Here is a 21,940-nt window from a genome sequence, read left to right on the forward strand (position 1 = left end):
TGGGGACCTAATTAACCTCTCTGGGTTTCCTCTAATTCTCAGCTGTGGCATCTGCATATATATGTAAGGGAGAAACCATACTCATCCTGAGAACAGAATCTTTGCAAATAAAGAGGAATCAATTGAGCGTGTATCCAAACCCTGACTCAAAGCTCTAGGACAGTCACGGTTAGCCCAAGAATAGCTACTCAAACATTAAAATAGAAACATTTAAATATTTCCAACACGCTAAAAGTCCACCAGAAAACACGGCAGGGAAAGAAGTCACGTGAGATAGCTGTTATCACAGGAAAATGGTCGAAGGATCATTCTTTTCAGTCCTCAGAGAGATAAACCCTTCCACTTGTATTTCCTAGATTTTTTCCTTGTGAGGGGAAAAATGTTGCAGCGTTTGATTGTTAAATTTTAACACAACAGGATTTAATTCTGACAGTCTACTTGTCACTATTGTTTTTCTCATTCATGTCCTAAGAATCTTCTCCTAACTCTCCCCAAAGAAATACTGTACTAGATAACATAAAATTATATGTTTTTAAAAAACAGAATGTGAATTAAAATTTGTTTTCAGGACTTTATGATGTCTTCTGGGATAACTGAAATTCTCTGGTTTGGAAGGACCGCTCCTTGGACTATGTCATCGAAGATTCATAAACTAGTAACTTGTCAAAGAACCTCTTAAGAATTCAAGGAGTTCATGAGATAATTTTCCTTGTAAATAAAGCAGAATTTTTAAAAGGGCTGAAAAACAGAATTATCTGCAAATTATATATTTCCCCCGCATTTTTTTGGCATGTGTTTAGAGGTATAAGTGAGTAGTACAATATCTTAGTTCCCTCAATAAGGAAATAAATGTTCTTAAAGTTGCTTCTAATTGGTCTAATCTGATATTATCTAAATGAAGTTGAACCAATCAGTATCTTCTGTGATAAGTCAGCACCAGAGGCCACTGCATTCAATGCCACTGAATACTGATTAAAATTGTGGTTTGGAAAAACTAAACCAACTAGTGGGCTAATTAAAGATGTCTTTATGAAATGGCAAGGTCCTTGAAAGCTATGAGCCATTAAAATAAGGTGTTTCACCATATCTCCTATAGTTCTTATCAATTATAGCCAATAAAAAGAACTGTAGTCATAATAATACCCTGAAGTGATAAGTAAAATCTGACAAAATAGGGGACTGAATTTTGGTACAATGAAATGCATAACTAATTGAAGTATATAAATTATTTTTTAAATCATGACTGACGATAACATCCAAAACTAGCATTCTCCTCCGATGGTCTGTGTTCAGAAAGTAGAGTCTGAGGATGTTAAAAATGCAGCATATTTTAAAATACGAAGGAAAAAAAACCAAGGCTGCATCATCTATAAATGATCTTCTGAAAAGTTAAATGCACCATTTCCAAGACTCTTTCCACTTAACATTCTTCAAAAGGCAAATGGGTAGTAGTAGTTTGAAAATTATCAAACCATACGTATCATGATACTTGTCTGTCTTACTAGCTTCTTTATTTAATTGCTGACTTCTCTTTATTTGGAGCTATCACACTTTACAATACCATTTGTTGAGTGTAGCAACACGTTATACTGTTTCTTCCAGAAGAAAGAACATGTTTGGAATCACACAGTCCCCAACTCTGACCTTTTTCAGCAAATTAATTATTTCATATCAGAAGTCTCAGATTTTTAATAAAATAAATATACTTAGTATTCATTCATCCATTCATTCAGGAATTGTTTATTGAGCTTCCAGTTTCCACCACACACTGTGCTCGATTCTGCAGACAGAATTTTGAAAGACAAAGTCTGTACCCTTCAAGAGTTTATAATCTAGCCAACAAGGAAAATTAAATGAAGCCACAGGAAGTAACATATCTGCTCTGGGTCTGGAGTAAATAACAGTGGTTCCAATTCCCATGTATTTTTTTCTATTCTAACGTCTGCTTAAAGGCTTTGTTATCTGTATGTTTTGTTTTCCAGCACTCAGTACTAAGACTATCCATAGAGGCAACTCCACTTGGTTGAGAACCTGATCTCTGTCCGCTAATCTAATGACCTTGAAAGCCAGTTATTATGTGGAAACTGTGAAATACATAATAATCCCTCAATTAACCGAGATGAACCTAAAATGTTCTGGTTCATTTCATTTACTGGTTAACAGAGTTAAGTAGAAAACCTTTTAGTTGAATACTTCCTGAAAATATATTAGTGTATTTTCCGCCCTAACAATGAAATAGAAAATAACGTGAACACATTTATTTCTCTAACACGAGTTAGGGCAAGGACTTCCATGTCTTTAGGACACTTTGCACCAACACTCTTCGGTGACTGACAGATCTTGTTTGACTCCACAGACTATTGTTTGGGGTCACATTTTTAGCATTTTAGGGCAGAGAATTTTAGGGCTCGAAGAGACATTAAAACTCATTTAGTTTCCTGGGGATGGGAGCAGGCATATAGAGGGACCAAACGAAAGGTTTACACAGGGATACAGGGAAAATCTTGAGATCGTAAATAAATTCATTATCTTGCCTGTATGCATATACATATATGTGTGTGTGTCTTTATATATATATATGTCACAATGTATAGGACATACACATTATGTCAAACGTATCAAATTGTATACTTTAAATATATATAGGTCAATTATAACTCAATCGAGCTATTTTAAAAAAATAAAAAAAATCATTTAGTTTAAAGTACTAATTTTAGTCTTAAAAAAAACATGAAACTCAGTGTGGTTAAGTGAATTTACCTCAGGTCACACAGTCAGTGGAGAATCTGAACTGAAACTCAGGAGAGTGAAATCAAAATCTAGTGGTGTTCATTTTTCAAGGTATTACAGATTTACATGACACAGGAGATTAAGGCGAATTTTCACTGACTGCACAGCATATCCTAAACACTGCCTTGAGAGCAGAACTTTGTTTCGTGTCATTTGCCTCCCATAAAAACCAAGAGCACAACAAGTTCTGTTTAATTTTGGTTGCTTCTGAGCAAGAGACTCCTAGATTTTGATATTTACCACTGTTTTGAAAACAGTGTGGATTTCTGTATTAGCTTTTGAAAATCAAATTAGTATACTTCTTACATCTCGGGAAATAAAACTAAATAATCAAAGCTGCGGATCACAGACCCTTCTGCGTGCTGAGTACCTAGGCACACGGAGTCAGTTCTGAACGGGATTTCTGTCATTGTCTGATTGCCCTTGTTTTTTGGTGTCAGGTCAGACAGTTAGCGATAGTTGAATGTAGTTTATTTTCTTGTGGTATAATATTTAGAGCACTCAAGAGCATGTTAAGTAAAATGAATGCATACACAGTGTCTACATAAATGTAAATTTATTCATAATCAAGAGCAGAATATTTTCTATGGCATTTATCAAAGCAAATATCCTTATATAGGTATTGCTATAAAATGAACAGTGTGTTTAAAACAAATAGGGACAATCTCATGTTTATATTCAGTTATTTTCAGATGTGCTATTAAACTTAAAAAAAAAAGATTATATTTCATCAAAAAACAAAAGGAAGTACTGAGTATAAATTCCACAGTAATATCAAGGTCTTTTAAAAGACCTTTGTATAAAAGTGTTATTTTGCATTAAAAATGCTATTGTCTGTCTAAAGAAACCTCTAAACTATGTTGATTCTAGGGTTTTATTAAGTGACTGTTCTTTTGAGATAGAAGTGCAATGTAAACCAGAATATAATAACAATCAAGAATATCTGGGGGTCATTTAAACCTTCATTTTAAAATAGAAGACTTAAATTTTCACACTGTGCATTGTTTTTCAAATGAATTCTCGCTCCATGGGGAAATAACCTTATTAATCCAGGCATTTTAGAAAAGCTCTCAACAATTATGACATTCCACAAATAATAAAAAAGAAATAATTACCGATATTCCTAAATTAGATTTGGGAAAATCTACTGACTCAGATTGTCGCTGCGTAATATAAAATAAATGATCAGACCGACAGAATTCGCATTGAGGATGTGAACTGAGTTTTCAGTGCAAATAGCAATAGATGAGGTTTTTTGTTTCAGCTGGTTTTTTTTTTGTGTTTTCGGTAAAGGAGGAGGAGAAGATGGGACAAAGGAAAGAGAAGCACTGAGGGAAGAAATGGGGACAGAGGAAGTGGTGAAAGTGGAATGAACTTACTTCCAGCTTGACGAGATATTTCGTGCCGGGCGAAAGGTTCTGTAGCGTGAGATCCCGAAAAAGCTCTGTACTGTTGTAGACGACATCCCAAACGGCAAAATCACGCGTGCGGTTTGAAATATATAATACATAGCGCTCCAGAATCCCATTTACTTGTCTTGGTGGTACCCACCTAGGAATGGGAACACGTAGCATTATCATCATCATTCATTCAAGCCCAACCTGAAACACGCGAGATATTTAAAGGACGTACATGAACTTGGATTTATGTCGCTGTAAAAAAACACACTGAAAGCTCAAAAGTGATTCACTTAAAAAAAAAAAAAGTACTTATTAAACACCTATTGAATGGTATAAAGAAAACATGACATAGTACCTGCTCTCTAGTTACTTATATTTTTAATTAGCTAATAACACAAGATGTACGAGTACTTGATTTTGAATTTAAGCCACAGAACAAATACTGGGAAAAATAAAACATCTGAGCAGTTATGAGAAAGGGTAGAGAGAGAATAACATAGTTGTCTTGAAAAAGACAGTAATCTAACCGTTAACATGCAACTACAGAATACAGAGAAGTTGAGGATTAGAAGGGCTGAAAGAGTGAGGTTTAAATTAAGACTTCCTGAAGGAGGCACACACGACTTGGATACATAGGTTGTACACTCGATGGATTAAATTGGATTTGGTGGGCAGAAGGAAAAGTGGAGAGTGTTCTAGGGTGTCCTGGGAATGAGAGGGTGGTCGTGGAAGAGGCAGACATTGGAAATACATAGATGAGTGGGAAATCATTTGGGATAAGTAACATGAACTCAGCTTAGGGCACACGGGAAAACCAACAGAAGCATTTAGATTGGGAACAATGGGATACAAATCATAATGCTTTTCAGCCTCAGTGAATATCATAATTAATTCATTCCAAACTCTTCTTTTACAGATGAGAAAACTGAGACCAAGAGACATGAATGTAAATAAGTATTAACTGGTGGCAAGGGAGGTTTAATTCGGTACTGTAATACACCTTGCACCTCTTGTATTAAGAAATGAGTAAAAAGCACTAACATATCGAAAATAACCTGAACATGCCTACATGTGAAAGTTTCTTGTGATTTTAACTGCAAGAAAAGAAGAAGGTCCTAGGTCACACTCAAAAAAAAAAAAAATATATGTGTATACTCTCTAATTCCAAATCGTTAACAAATAATGCCTCCTGTATAAAAAGCCCAAGGCAGCCCTGTAAATGGTCAGTGTTTCCCGTACTGAAGTTTGCACGGAATCTGTGTACACATGTAGCTCGGCCTGATTGCACAAAGACAAAATGGAAATTAAGTTGGCAAGTGATAATCAAAGCATCCCAGAACCAAGGAACTAATCACCCCTATGCATTTAATCACAATAAAATTAATTTTATGTCACCAACCCTTCCCTTGATTGAACTCCCTGGGATTCTTGCATGAACCAGTGTGGGATAGGGACGATATTTCTACTTACTGTACGTATATAGTTCTAGAATCCAGGATGGTCAGAACTGGAGAATCCACATGCTCTGGTGGCAGCTGTGCCGTATACAGTATGACCAGGGAGCTGTTTGTGCATCCCGCATGTGTACAAGCACTGAGTAGAAACTGGTGGGGCGTAAATACTGCTAAATCTAGGAAGTGAGGGAAACAAGAATTTACTTTTAATGATACATTTCATTCTGGAGATTTCGTTTCTCTACATTCCTAGTTCTCAGAACTGTTAAAATAAAGCTTAGAGTAAGAAACAAAAGCCATCAAAATCAATAGCAATAAAATATAGCCTGTTTCATCCTTGAAATACACTATGGTTATTTTTAAATGCACAAGTGTCAGTCGAACTCTTAACTTTTCCAGTTTAACAATTTGACTGTTTCCTTGAACGTCTATGGCCAGGTGGATCAGTTTGCGTTTAGAGGTAGTTCAATGGCTGTTAAAAAATAAATGAGGCATTTAAATTATTTTTAAAGCATATTTGAAGAGTTGCTTTTGAAATGCAAATACCTAGCTTGTAACAATGACTTTGTACTTGTAATTCCTTTTGCTGAATTCCTTTCTTCCACCTGACCAACTATTATATGACCTTCAAGCTGTCCAGTCTCAGTGCAAATGCCTGTTTCTTTAAGATGTCCCTAACACATCCTGCTGTGACCCCTGGCACAAGATGGAGCTATTATCCTCTCCTTTTCCTCCCATGTACCTTTAGCATAGTGCTTGCAATGCTGTGTCACAGTGATTTGCTTACATGACTATTTGATCCATCCGAGCGAACACTGTAAGCGAAGGAATGGTGCTAGATTCATTTTGCATCTCCAGTATCTAGCACAATATCTGGCACGTTGTAGGTTTTGAATATATGTGTTTGAATAAATGAATAAAGAATGAATGAATGCAATGGTCCAGATACAGTTGAGCTAGGTATGAAAGATTATCAAGGGAGTGAAATGTTACCCCAGCCAGTAATAATCTCTCCGTCCCCTGAACTTCCCCTCTACTTTATACCTGTCTGCCTTTCTAATGGATACCAAATTCCCTTGAATTAACTAATCTGTCACTTACTAATTTGATTGTGAAATAACATGAATAATTCCTTTATCTGAGTATTCAATAATTATTTTGTTGAACGCGTCTAACCAATGTTCAGTTGACTTTACTAAGATTTAAACGTCACACTTTTATACTGCTATGAATAATCATTGTTTTTTTTCTGGAATATTTTTGAAATACTTTCATCATGATCTAAGTGACACATATTCTTAAATCTCATTAATCTCGAACCATTACAATTTCATGTTTAAAAAAATGCATGAAATGCCACCTAAGTCAGGGAAATAGATTTTGTGTTGCATGGGCAGCAGAAGTAAACTGGGAAAAGATCACATCGATTTTCACGCAAAGTATAATCAATTGGTTAAACATGTAGGTCCTCCGAAGGCAAAAAATAATAATTTTACACTAAATATAGCTACTCCAGAACAAAACTGGTGGATCAAGAAGAGACAATGTTTTGAGTAAGCCCTGTTTTCTTCTCAACTTTATCCTATAGGCACTCAGTGGTACCAAGCTGAGGCAGGGCCCCCTCCAACAATGAGGACAGGAGAGAGGTTGCAAGGACACTTCGGAGCTGGTGTTCAAATGGCGTGGTACTGCTAGGCACGGCTGACCTGTGACCGAAACGGCTGCACCATGTGTGCACAGCAGACAGGGCAGCGGTGCCTCGATTCTGACCGACATTCTATGAAACTTATGAAGTTAAAATGATGAGAACAGTGGCCTCAGATGCCAGGAAGGGAGTTAAGCTGTTGTTTCCTGTGGGGAAATTTCATGCAAAGAAAAGTGCCTACTAGCCGGTCCGATCCTGGCCCAAATTCGGACGTGTTAATACGGTGACACAGTCTATCGGCCATTCCCTTGTTCTTTCATCTTCCCCTGCTGATACCTGGTGACCTGTCGGCCTCTCATTTCTTCCATTTGTCTGAATTCCTTGCATTCCCAGGGAATGGGAAGCTGGGGATTTGACTCTAAATCTAGTTTCAGGAGCAAAACCAAGGGGACACAGAATCTAGAGAAAAGAAGGGACTCCTGCAATTAGGGACAAGCTACAGTATTGGAACGGGAGAATACATCTAACCTCTCTGAAACAGCACGCCCCAGCCAGAAACTCCTCCACGTGGCCGATTTTGAATGGCTTTGGGATATTTTGCATGAGTATCTCTCCTAGCCATACCAGATCACCTGGGTCAGCTAGCTGCAAATAAGACTGGATGCCGCAACGTTCTTTGGCCAGTGAACTCTGTGTGTTGGGACCGTTTGTCTTGCTTTCTCATATTCTAGCTTGAGGCAGGGGTTTGGCTACGCAGCTTGCCAATGGTGAAAAAGTCATACCATTCAAAGTCAGCCTGATACTTGGTGGCGCGTGTCTGCTGGGGCAGACTTGCATATCTGGGAATCCTGAGTTGTGTGAAGCTGCTGGGGTCAGAATGCATCATCATGGCATCACCACATCACAGTATCTCCTTGTCACAGAAGGTCTCACTCCCTTTCATGATGTAGCCTCCCTGCTCAGAACCTATCATCACCTAAATTCTCCCTCAGCCACAATGTCCGCCTCAGATGAGAGTAGCCTCTTGTACCAATTAGTTCTCAAGTTACTGTCTGTGCCTGGACTCTGCTGTGACAAGATATCCAACTCTATGGATTGGGAAGCATCTATTTCTATGATGGTTGGGGGCTGAGGGAGACCAGAATGAGGAAATGAGCACACTTAAAAGGGCAATGTTACATGAGACGGTATGGGATCTAGGAAACCAGGATTGAAATAGAAAATACCCAAAATTGCCCAAGTCCTCCATTCATACTTAGGGTTGACCCATGAAGTATGCAAAGCAAGGAGAGAAAATAGCATAATCACTCTTCACCTCAAAGACTATGGATGCGCAAGGGGTTCTATTTTAGGAGACAGCATAGCTGTCAACTGAGAGTCTCACAGGGTTTAAGGATGTTGGTGCTGGATAATGTGAAATACGCTGTTGGAAGCAGAACTAGAAGAATCGGGAGAGTTGGGTAAGTTTGAAAGGTAAGAATCAGGGATGCTAATTAAACTTATTATGATAATCATTTCACAACATACGTAAGTCAAGTCATACACAGTACACCTGAAACCACTACTGTTTAAGGAGGCAAGATCATTGGTCAAGATTGTCTTTGAATTCCCCAGAGTAACCCCCTGCAGTGGCCCCCTCCTGCTCTTAGAATGAAATTCAATAATGATCCACGAGGAGATGCTACTTGACACTTGCTTACTTCTCCTCGCTCCTTCCATACACCAGACACATTTCTGTTCCTCTAAATCTATTTTCTCTTTCTTTATACTTGGGTGAATTTTTCTCATCGATCAGGCTCGTCCTCCTCTGAGTAGTCTTTTTAAATCATCTAACAACATGACTACCATCATCCCCGGGTACTCTCTGTCATATCACCTGGTTTAGCTCCTTATCAAAATTCCCAAAGCCTGAGAACAAAATGATTGTGTCATGACTGTACATCCCTCCCAGGAGAATATGAACTACTTGACTGCAGAAAGGGATTTCTCTATCATGTTCACCACGATGTCTCCAGGATTGTGTGATGTCCATACCTTTATTTGTTGAATGAGTGAATGGGCAAGACCAGAGGGGGATCTCGATGCCTGATACCAGATTGCCAGTCTAAAAACTCTAAGGTGTCTAATGAATCCCATTATCAGACCAATGGTGGGGTTTGTAATTGTGAGATGAAGGAGAATCGCTATTAAAATATATAAAAAACATATTTTTTTATATTTAAAAATATATTTTTTATATTTAAAAAATATAAAAATAAGAAAAAATTACTGTATAAAAACAAGAAAAAGGCAAAGTTGTACTTGTTTGAATGCCAAAATGTAATTCTCAAACACTTCAAAAAAAAAAAAAAAAAAATAGGAGACAAGGGCATGCCAAAATGTTAATAGTGGTTCTCTCAGAGGGAGGGCACATAGATGATTTTTTTGATTGCATGTAGTTTTCAAATTTTCTATGATGTGCATGTATGTCATGAATGGAAAAAAAGACAGCTGTGGTTTACTGATACCAATTTATTATTGAAGGAAATGTATGCCCAAGACCTACTTGACATCTATTAAACCTCCTAGGTCATACTTCTCTTTTCCTCAATGACGTCAGCATTGGCTTGGTTTTCTTTTCAATCATAATCCCTTTTTTTTTTGGCAACTCCAACATCCTCAGTAATGACTCATCTCTGAATCTGGCTTCACTCTAACTTCCTCCAATGTAATGCCCTTCACCTCCACTTCATTTATTCAAGAGTCAGCAGAGTTATGCCCACCACTTGATCACCTTTGGAGCGATTTCCAAGATTCTTAATTTAAAATCTACCCTATCCGACCACAAACTGGTAACCTTCCACCTCTTCCATTTGTCACATTAATGCAGCCACTCCTTTGCTGCCGCACAGTGTCCGGTCTCTTAGTACTTTTCCTATTTCCACAGTATTCACAAGGTTTGCATTTTCCTTGCTAGGATCTTTCATCACCCATTTTAAATTGCGACTGTCCAGGTCTCTGGAGTTCTTCTATACTTACCATCCGATTTCTCTAACACTTCTCATATCTCTAAAATATGACTGGGAGATAGTACTAAACATACTCAGTCTACTCTAATTTTAGGTTTTCCAATTTGAACTGGACCCTTGGCAATCCTCAGGAATAACAGTCTTGTCTTCTTCATTGCACTTATTTTTTTTTTCTCTTTCTTTTCCTGGTTTGGCCAATTATCTGGGGGAACCCAATGGGGTCTCGAATTGAAGCCCTTGGGTCTAGCTCTCACCTCTGAACCTCTATAAAGCTTGTATCTGTGTCATCCAGGGTTACGATCAATATGGCTATCATCAATATCAATAAAGTTTTCTTCTGCTGCTGCTCTTCCCTGCCTGTGACCCTATGTCTTTTTCTTATTTAAATTCTCATCTAAATTTCTCTCGATTAAATTATCAATTCAGGATTTATCTATAAAATAGGTACTCAGTGTGAAACAGAATGTGACTGGGCAGAAAGCAGAAGTTGCTGGAGAGCTCTCCTGGACAAAGCCATTATGGGAACAGAGGAGACTCAGGGTTTAGATATAATTCGGGGTGTAGTCCCTCCCCTCCTCCACCTCAGATTCACCAAATTGACGGAATAAAGACAAAAAGAAGGAAACATAACATGTGCAGGATCTCGGGAAGTGGGGCCCGATGCCCATCTCCAAGGAAGAGTCCCAGGCAGGGGACTGTCCCCAGCCAAAGAAAAGACCTTGGTGTGTGTAGACAGGCAGGGACACAGAAAACAGAGATCTCAGTCCCCAACATGTGAACCGGAAGCTACGAGAAGACCTACTGGATCTGCGTGGGTTATCTCAGTAGCGATCCCTGTGCACGGAGGAGGGAAATGTCACTCCAAATGCCAAGACACTATGGAAGACCCTGGAACTAGGGGCGTGAAGTCAGATGTGAAGCTGAGCTATAGAAACAAAGATATAAACGGTAATAGAAATAGAGATATGGGTATATGTCTTATTGGCTGAGATTTCTAAAGGCTCCATGCTCAACTGGCACTTCATTTACGCTTAGGAACATACGGCCAAGATTTTCAAACCTATGCAGAATTAATTTTTTTATCCAACTGATTTTTGTTAAGATAAATTAATTCTCCCAAATTATTTTTAGGCCGCGTATCTGGTTCCGGAAATCTGATTGCTATGCTTTTGCTAAAACAGGAACTGAGGATTTTCTTTAGATTCGGAAAATTTGAAAAGTACAGACTCAATACTACAGAGAAAGCCAGGCTGATTAAATAGCTTTTTTGACTTTCAAGTCATTTTTATGCCTGTATTGTCCTCCCACCCCCCGCAGTGGATTATTCTTAATGCATTTCCATAAGAAGATGAAGTGTCACTCGCGTCCTTTGAATAATGAGGCATGAAAAAAAAAAGAAGGAGATAGAACCTAACGTGATATGCGGTACAGGAGGCCGCACAGGTGGCCGGCTGCGAAGTCTTGGTGACATGGGAGGAGACAGTGAGGAAGAGGAAGGAAAACTAGAGAAAAGAGGTCACGTGGGGCGGGGAGCAGCTATGTGAAACAGGAATGAATGACAGAGGAATTTTTTTTATAAAAAAGAGTTAATTTTAAAATGAAAAAAAAAACAAAAAAGAGGGTTTTAGGAGAAGCAAGGATAAGGCATTCTTTGGGGTGAAGTCATAAACAAAGCCACGGATTTAACATTTCATGCCAAGAGGAAGGACTATAATGATAACTCCTCCCCCTCCCTTACTGCAACTGATTTGGTGATAAGTCTCTACAGATGAGATTAGGCCCTTCAAGGGCGATTGGATGGATCAATGGATTCAAACAATTGCAGGTATGTACACAAACCCCGAGAGGTGTCAATGGTGGGGGTGGGGTACCCTGAAAGCACAAGGCCACTGTTTGTCAGAGCCTGAAGCAACACCATCTTGTTTTCCATTTGCTTGATTGCATCATTTGCATAAGAACACAGAGCTGTGGACAGGGAAAAACAGATCACTCTAATACGCATGAGAAATGGATCCACAGGCATTATCCTCAGACAGGTTACACGGCATGCACCCCACTGCATGGAAACCTCACTGATTACTGTCAAGCTAAGTATAATTTACAATACTGGCCATGAATTATATGCTATTTTACAATTGATTTCATGCTGTTGTTCAGAGAATTTCATTGATCTCAATTTACAAAATGAACCAATAAGTAGGCAATGATTTTCTTTTAACTCCTGGTGTAAACTGAAGAATTTATATCTTCTTATCGGTTTTTCCCATCGGAAAATTACAAAGCAGTTCTTGCTTCTTATTACCTAATGCATGTTATCTAGCTGTTTTTCTAATAATTTCCTAGTATTTCGTAAATGAAAAATATAGTTTTTCCTGATTCTCTTCTCTCCTCGATGCTCATCCTTTCCAGAAATCACCTAGATGTTTAAAAATGTTGGCACGATCTAGGCCGTTGCTGACCACATTTCCTTCTATCACTTGCTATTCCAACTTGAGAACCCCTGCTCTGTCATGGTTCAGTGGGAACACGTCTGAGGCGGTGGCCCTAGGAGGTGGCGTGTTTTCCACGGCCGTCGCGGAAGCAGTGAGCTATGCCAGAATGCACGTGGAATGTCAGCTTGCATTCATCTCTGCCATTGCGTAGTCCTTGCTTCACAATTGCTTGCTCAGCCCTTTGGGTCCAGAGAAATCAGGCTCTGGCCTGATTTAATAAAAACAGGGGCTTCCTATGGCCTGAGCATCATTGCTCTTCTGCCCCCCATAGAAGCCCTACCTTGCAGCATGCTTCTCTTCGGCCGGGTGAACGATTACCCATCACCGACATCCAGTTCCTTTGTTTTTTAAGCTAGTATGCAGAGCTGGAATCGCTTTGTCTGGGAGGGACTCATACATAAAACTGTACCCACGCCACATTACTAAATTCGACAAATTTTCTATTTGTGCTCACAATGTTTTCTACCTCACCAGAGAAACCCACACGCCTCCCTTTCATGAAAACCCTGTTCAGAGTTCATATTATTCGGAGCACCTCGCGATTCTCCTTAATGTGTACAAACTTTGCATTCTATTTAGATGCTTTTTTTTTTTTCTTTTTTAAAACACACGTCCCTTGTGAGCACCCTCACACTAGTGACAAGTACGCGTCTTCTCCGAGGCATCCCCTTCTGACTCTTCATACTTCGGACACTCCTGATGGTTGAGGAGTGAACACTTCATTGCAATAAGAAAACCAACTCTAAATAAAGGAAGACCTGGCCCCTCTGTGAGGACAGTAGTCGGTGGCGTGAAGAGGGGGAGCCCAGACTGCTGGGAGGTGCCAATCACTAGTTTGGGGAGGAAAAATAAAGAACTGTGACTGTCAGTTGTGATAATGAGGGATGACGCTTCCTCATTTCCCGCTTTTCTTCTTGGCTGTATCTAACAAAAGGCTTCCAAGCAGAACTCCTTAGGCTGATCGCATTCTTAGCCAGCTGTCTTCCGGCCTGGCTTCCTGAGCACCTCTAACAGTCGATTTGTAAGAAATTATAGTGTATTAAAGCCCAAGGTTGTTTTTCTCAGGTACTTTTATAATACTGTAACCCTAGAGCAGTAACCCCAATATCGCTCCCTCCCTCTCCCTCCTTCCTTCTCCCTCTACACACACACACACACACACATGCATGCATGCACGCACACACGTGCACACACACATATGCACGCACACACATGCACACACACATACACACACATGCATACATCCACCAATCCTCTATCACCTGTCTGGCTTGTGGACAATGAGAGAGAGAGAATTAGGGAGTCAGTCACCGGCTTTCCATCTTCATAAATGCTTGTAACTAACAAACCAGAGAGAGAGAATTGAGCTACCATTCCAGGAATACCTCTGAACAAACTTTAGTCACATAACTTAGCTAAACATCCCATGCAAAACTGAAAGTTCTCCCCCAGACTTACATGGGTATTTGCTACTATCATATTCTTTAATAACCTTAGAAGCCAGTTAATATATTTCAAGACAATACTCATGTGACGTATTGTTAAACAACAAAAATTAATGAGACATAACGAGAATAATGATAAGAGTCTGGCTACCTGTGGCAGGAAAATAATAAATTTATGAATCAGTATTCCGCACAAAATATAGCGAAGGTAAAATGTTATTACTTCAGTAATAAGAGTAGCTATAACCCTGGCTACCTACTACGTGGCATTCAACATACAGTACATTTCATACTTTCTCCTTTAAGTCTCAAAATAACCGTGAAACAGGTACTGTTATTCTCAACATACAGATAACAAAATTGAAGCTCAAAGAGATCAACTGTGTGAGGCCCAAATCAAATGCCACCTGGCTTCGCCAGGAAAGCCAGGCGGGAGGACTCAGGTAGGGGTCACCCAGGGCCAGGCTGTGCCTGTTTCCCAAAGTAGACTTCTCCCAGGCCACACTCTGACACTGTGAAGTACTGCTTTCCATGCAGACCCATCATCAATTCTTAAGTATTAATTTAACACTTACTCTAGCCTAGTCCACACTGGACACTATAAACAGAAGTAATGAGTCAATAAAAAAGTATGTCTCTTTGGGTAGCCAGACACGTACACATTTTTCTTTTGGCAAATTCTCATGCTGCCCTCAAGACACTAATCAAATGCCAACTCCTACAGGAAGCCTTCTCTCTAGTTTGAATGAATCCCTCTTTTGTGCTTCAGTGGAATATTTTTGATCCCTATTATAGCACATTATATAGATTTACTTTATTATGTACCTTATTGTTTCTTTAACACGAACTCTTAGAAGATGGACTTCAAAGTCCAAGGGGAATTTTTGAGGGTCCCAGCAAGGAAACAGATGGCACACTCAAACGGAATTATTGAAGAGAACCATGGGAGGGACTATTAACAGAGTATGGAGCAAGGTTAGGGTAACGTTCAAGAATGACAATGTACCTGGTGGCTAGGGCCAGGTTGAGACACAGTCACTTAGCCTGGAAGTTCACGGCCAGCTGAGCAGAGGCCTGTGCTATGAGAGGGGACTTCCCTTCTGCAGAGGAGCACAACCACTGCCCAGCGGGAGCCTTGCAGGCACGGAGCCTGGAGAGCGAGCCGTCCTGCCCGGCTATGCCCTCCATCAGCGGAACCCAAAGAGAACCCAGAGGCAAAGGCACAGGACTAGGTAGAGAAGAGTAGAGAAAGCATCTACAGGAGAAAATCTGTGGGCATGCCATCCGTAAAAGGCGATCCATATTTTGAGATAAACTGCCAATTTTCGCCACAGCAGCATTCTATGAAAGAACTCTTCCCAATCTCCCCAATAATACTGAGATGTATTTAAAAAACTTACAAATTTGATAAATGTTTAGTATTTCATTTTGTTATTTTATTTTATTTCTGTGGCTACATTTACATTCCTCTTCCCCCTTTGGGAAGCCCTTGTTTATCTAACTTGCCTATATGTGATGGAGTGTTCCTTTTTTTTTTTTTTCCTAATTAATTGTTAATAACTCAATAGTTTTCAGTTATAGCATCAAGTACAGTTCCTGTTATTTAGCAGGCTCTCAGCATAGCGCCTCAGAAGTACATGAGGACTGCGGGAAACATTATTCACTAGCAGGTGAGGGCAGTTAACAAGTGAAATACAAGTAATAGAGTATTAGAACGTAAGTATTAGAGTCTATATAAGTATGAGCCTTGTTTGTATATTCAGATTAATAAGATCTGAGAAAATGTGAGATAAATCTATTTACATCTATTTATCCCCATCCATCCACCATCCATCCATCCACCCATCCACCCATCCACCATGCATTAATCTATATTCAATTCTGAATATAAACAGTGTGTGTCCACGGCATCAAGGCTCATCCTCTAGGAGTCTTTATATTTCTTAAGTGGACACTGACTTTAAAGCAGGGATTTAGGAGAGAAAAGTGAAAATCAGCATAGTTTACAGGTAACAAGTGACAGGAGAACTGGATCTCTTTCCTTTTTTCAGTATAACCCAGAACAACCTTATCCCCTTTTGCTCTCAAAAACTGTCCAAAACAACAATGACGAAACAAAACAAAGAAACACAAAAACAACCCAAACAAAATCGATTAAGATATGGTTATTGACCTTGAGGAAAGAAAATAATATAACCTCATCTGGATAATATAAAAGACAATATGAAAGATAAATGGACAGATAGATGCATACAACATTAACCATATTTTACAAAAGTAAGGAAATATGGCATAATACAGATGTAAGACAATATATCTGAATCCAAGACTGCCTGGCTATACTTAACGCAGCAAAAGTATATATTAATTTTTTTTATATATATATATGCGCAAACTATTTAAAATAATACTTGACATAAATAGTAATATATATTTGTTAACTAAAAATGTTCATAAATGTTGTTATGAACTTATTTGTATAGTGATTTGAATTTTCCCTTTTTTTTTTTTTCCATGAAATTACTTATTTAATCTTGAGGGAACCTGTATGTATGCACACAGTAAAAATTAAGCTAGTCCAGTACAAAAGAGTACAAAATGAAAAGCGAAAGCCCCCCTCACATTTCCAGAGTTTGGTACCTAAAATTTTAAACATTGGGACAAGAGATTGACACACACTGAGATTGTTATGATGGATTCCATGGATAAAGCTGGTACCAGCTATATATGAGTTTGGTTAATAATCACACAGTCAGTTCCCTTTTTATTTTCCTCGATGAAGTTGCTATTAGGTAAAGCTAGAGCCCATTACAAAAGCAGGCAGACGAAACTTCAAATGCTATTGGATTGCACTATGGCATGAGAAAATGAGAGAAAAAGGTAGGGGAGAGAAGAGGAGGGGGAGAAGGAATCAGTAAAGACAGCTTCAAGTTTAGTTTTGACTTGAGTTAATGTTAAGTGAATCATTGAAATTTTAGGCTTCAGTTTCTTCATGTGTTAAAAAAGGTACATTCTTTGTAACATTTCTACCTATGATTGTTATAAAGATAAAATAAGGCAGCCATAAAAGCATCTTATGAAGGAGAATGCAGCACACAGGAGAGAGAACAATTTCAAACGATTATCAAAAACAGCAGAAATGGATTCTTTCTATTTAGATGTCACTCCCATCAATTAATGCTTATAAATACCACTACTAATATACTTTTAAAATATACCTTATCATGTAATTATCTAAAGCCCAGGACATTGTCTTTCATCTAAATCCAAAACAAATACCTGATTTCTCGTGAAAGGACGCATATTTATTTAATAGATATACACTTTTAAATAGTTTTGTCATTTATTTTTATATTCACTCCGCAAATATTTGCTGTGCATCTACTATCTGTTTTATATGCTGAGATACGGCAGATAACAAGATATGTATGAGATATTTTCGGATATTTCTTTTGAATTACATATTGCTCTAGTTATGTTTCCCAAATTTCCAGGATGCTGGGCTTTATTTCGTACAGATGTTTATTATGTACCAGTGATTCTAAGCCACTCTATATTGCTTACAATGTAAAACGGTTAATGAATGGAGAAGAATATTTGTGCAAAATTACAAATTATAGTGTATCTCCTATGATGGGGACTGAACTACTACTTATAAAAAGAACTAATTTATGGAAGAACTCTCGTTTCACTGATTAACAAATTACAATGAGGGTATTAGCACTGAAATACAGACATAAAATTGAAAGTAATGTATTAGCATTAATATTTTATTATTAGCCCTCCAAATGCTTACATTTTCATGAATTCTACAGACACTGAACTTGAGAAATGCCTACTCAAAAGTTTGTGGGAGTTCACTTTATGTAGACTTATGGAAAACATTTATTTGATTTATATTTTAAAAACCAAGCTTAACTTTATAGCAGTAATTCAGCTCAGGGAGAAATCTCTTAAAATTATCTATATAGTCATTTTTACACCAGAGTTCCAACCTAATAGAATTTATGACCTGCATCTTGTTGATTTTTGCATAATAGAGGTACACAAGTGGCAAAAAGTGACTTTCTAATCTCCCCACATGAAATAGATATTCAAATATTTGATAGTATTTCCCTAAGAGTTGCTGGACTTATATATATTTCCACAATAGGGTGGGGAAAAAAAGTAGAGAGGGCAATATAAGAATATCGTCTTTGCAAAATAGCTTTTAAAAGTTGAGATACAGGAGACGAATTTCCCTAAACTCTACTGCAATTTTATTTTGACTCAAACTCTTTTTCTACTAAGTTTGAACTTAACTCAGTAGTATAGTAAATGTGGGATGGGATTTTTAATCAACGAGAAGGAAGTTTTTGTTAAGTCTTAAAGTTATTCACTTACACTCATCTGAGATTTCCCACTTATAGTAAGCCAACTATTTTGTTTAAATGTGTACCAATATATTGGTTGTGATTTCATGAAATTTACTTATAACACCACTATGAATGTTCAAAATAGTAGATTAATTTAATGCACTTTAATCAAATGAGTCATATTTGTAGCCATGGGATGGTACCTCTCACAGGTTTTGCACAAATTAGGTGAATATGAGCTTTGTAATAGTCTGTGTAGATGTGCAACATTGAGAAACTGAAAACAAATATTTACCTGATGTGTATCGAGCATTCTGACGTATGTCACTTCTCTGTTACCAATTTGGAGCTGGCTGTAGTGTCAGACAAATAACTATCCTTGAATATCCCTCTGAATACCGGTCAGGCATCCTGGCAAATTCTCCACATAATAATGTCTAGTTCTTCCATAAATGATATAATTGATTCCCTCAGTCCTTCATTTTGAAAACGATCTTATTGTTCTACTATAAGCATAAACTCTTTCATGTCTTCAGGACAGACTATGAAAGACACAGTTTCTACCCTCAAGGCACTCACAATGTAGTAAGAAAGACGACTATATCAACCAATGATTCTAGTAGAGTACGCTAAACATATGAGATGGGAACATGGAGAGGAAAACTGAAAACCACACATGACTACTGCAGCAGGGTACTCCTCCCTCAATTATTCCTACATTGTCCGACCCTTAGAATACGCAGTAAAGATGCACGAATAGGGGATGGATGTATGAATAAGTTAATGAATCAAACAACCGCAAATGAGCATTCTTAAAAATATTTTGTTCTAATATTCCTGACGAGTTATACACCAAAAGGAACAAACAAACAAACACATGTTTGCATAATTTTCACTACCTTGGTACACAGGTGGATGCAATCATTGCAAAAAAATATGCACTGTTTATGGGCTGAAGTGTATTCCTGCAAAATTCACATGTTGAACTCCTAATGCCCGGTATCTCAGAATGTTACTGTATTTGGGGACAGGGTTTTTAAAGAGGTGATTAAGTTAAAATGAGGCCTTTCGTGTGGGCCCTAATCCAATTTGTCCTTTTAAGGACAAATGCCAGTGTCCTTATAAGAAAAGTTGGACACACAAAGACACCAGGGATGCATGCTCAGAGAGGGAAGACGTGAGGACATAACCAGAAGGTGGCCATCTGCAAGCCCAGGAGAGAGGCCTTGAGAGAAATCAAACTTGCTGACACCTTGATCTTGGACTTCCGGCCTCCAGGGCTGTGTGAAAATTAATGCCTGTTACTTAAGCCACCCAGTCTGATATTCAGTCATGGCAGCTCTAGTAAACTACCGTTTTGGTGAGTGGATTAAAAGGATATATTATTTTTTCATGTGTATAGTTAACTGAAATAAGGAAGATCTGAAATCACACAGCAGGAAGTCATAAAAATCCCAGTTTACACTGCATATCTTTTCATTACCGACTTCGAAGAAAGTCAGTATCACACTCTGCAGACTTACAATTTTCTACTTTATCTCCCCAATTTATGAGTGCACAATATTAGACAGTTCTCATTTAAAATCAGGAGGCTTGCTTTAAACTTAAACAATTAAAGCTCAATTTGAATGAGACATTTTAATTGACATATTGCCTTTAAGAATACATAATGTGATAAGGATACAAATGTTGTATTAATATTTTGACACCACTGAATATTATAATAATGTAATGGAATTTCCCATCATTCTTTTACTTTAAACTCATCTAGTTGAGATTTGTGATTTGAGAGCCAGAAAGTTTTCCGAGTACCAAAATTCTAGTCCTAGCTATACCATTAACTAGCTTTATGATTCTGGGCAAATCAATTAAATTTTCAGAATCTCTATTTCCTCATCTACTAAATGGGAATAAAATTGTTTAGCCGTTATATACTATTGGGTGACTTAAAAGCTCATAGGAATTGGTACATGTGAAAATATTCTGAAAGTATAAGTTATCAAGAAAAACATCAGGAAATATCTGTTCTCAGGAGCGAGGAAAATCTAAGTTTTTCTATCTAAAGAAAAAATTATGAAGGAAAGTACAGTCAATTGACTAAGAGTTTAAGCAAAAACAATTTAAAAATCACCATTAACAAAATAAAAAATATGTATATATAAATGACAAAAATGAAAAAAAAAACGGTAATATCGCTTGCATGTATATGGTAAGCATCCTTAATGTATGTTAAAAATACTTACAAAATAGAATATATCACTTCGAATAATACAAAAATATTTGGAGAACTAATTTTAGGAATTAGAAATGCACGCAAACAACATTTTATGTAAAAGGATGTTGAAATTAGAATGTTGCTTATAATATAGGAAAATTAGAAAGAATCCAAATATTGTAATGATTTGCTAAAAGATATTGTGAAATATTTTAAAATACCATGCAGCCATTTAAAGCAAGGTTTAGAAGATGATTTAGTAATTTGGTAAAATGATCACTATTATTAAGTGGTAAAAGACTCTCAAACAGTCTGACCCAAATTATATATGTATATCTTGTGCATGAACAGCAACAACAACAAAAAAGGAGAGAGAATGCATAAGCCAAAATATAATTAGTGATTGTCTCTGGTGGGTAAAACTATGGGTGATTTTTAAATTTTTTTTTTTTTTTACATTTTTTTCTTCTAAATTTTTAGTGTACAATTTAGCATTCTGTAATAATTTTATTTTTAAATTGTACTTAACTCTGAATGGATAATACCTTTATACATTAAACAATACAAAATCTAAATGATGCTAAAGATCTTACATGAAAATTAAATCTCCTTTAACTCTTATTTCCCAATTATCCAGTTTCCTTTAGGGGTTTAGCAGCTATTACACCTTTATGTGCACCTCCAGAGATGGTCTAAATATATAAACAAATATATTAATGTTAGCTGAGTACTGAATGCACTTTTCTATCCCAGTTCTTTACAATTTACTTTGAAGATGCTCCCCTGTAGGTAAACATCTTGTTCTATTAAATGACCACAGAATAGTCCAGTGTTCACATATTACTCAAGTATAACATCGGTTATTACTCATAACCTGTTTAACTAGTCTTCCACTGGTATTCTTGAGGCTTTTTCATATTTTATATTATATTATATTATATTATATTATATTATATTATATTATATTATATTATATTATATTATATTATATTAGTACTATGTGAGTGTATGGCCAGAAAAATCAATAACTTTGGAATAATCTCAAGCATGATAAAATGTAAAAGTCTACAAAATTGTTTTAATTCTATTTAGTACTGTTTTATGGTTACTTTTATTAATGTTATCTACCACTAGAT

The 21,940-nt window shown here is 37.3% G+C and overlaps 1 protein-coding gene across 1 annotated transcript in view; it reads right to left on the reverse strand.

Annotated features, from left to right (window-relative positions):
* Positions 1-21,940, reverse strand: part of USH2A (usherin) — a 576,091-nt gene that overhangs the window by 258,562 nt on the left and 295,589 nt on the right. Inside the window, 2 exon segments of the mRNA XM_039883360.1 lie at positions 4,170-4,341; positions 5,661-5,820. Coding sequence (XP_039739294.1) covers positions 4,170-4,341; positions 5,661-5,820 — 332 coding nt within the window.

This window comes from Pteropus medius, unplaced genomic scaffold (assembly GCF_902729225.1).
Source record: "Pteropus medius unplaced genomic scaffold, Ma_sr-lr_union100, whole genome shotgun sequence".
NCBI lineage: Eukaryota > Metazoa > Chordata > Mammalia > Chiroptera > Pteropodidae > Pteropus > Pteropus medius.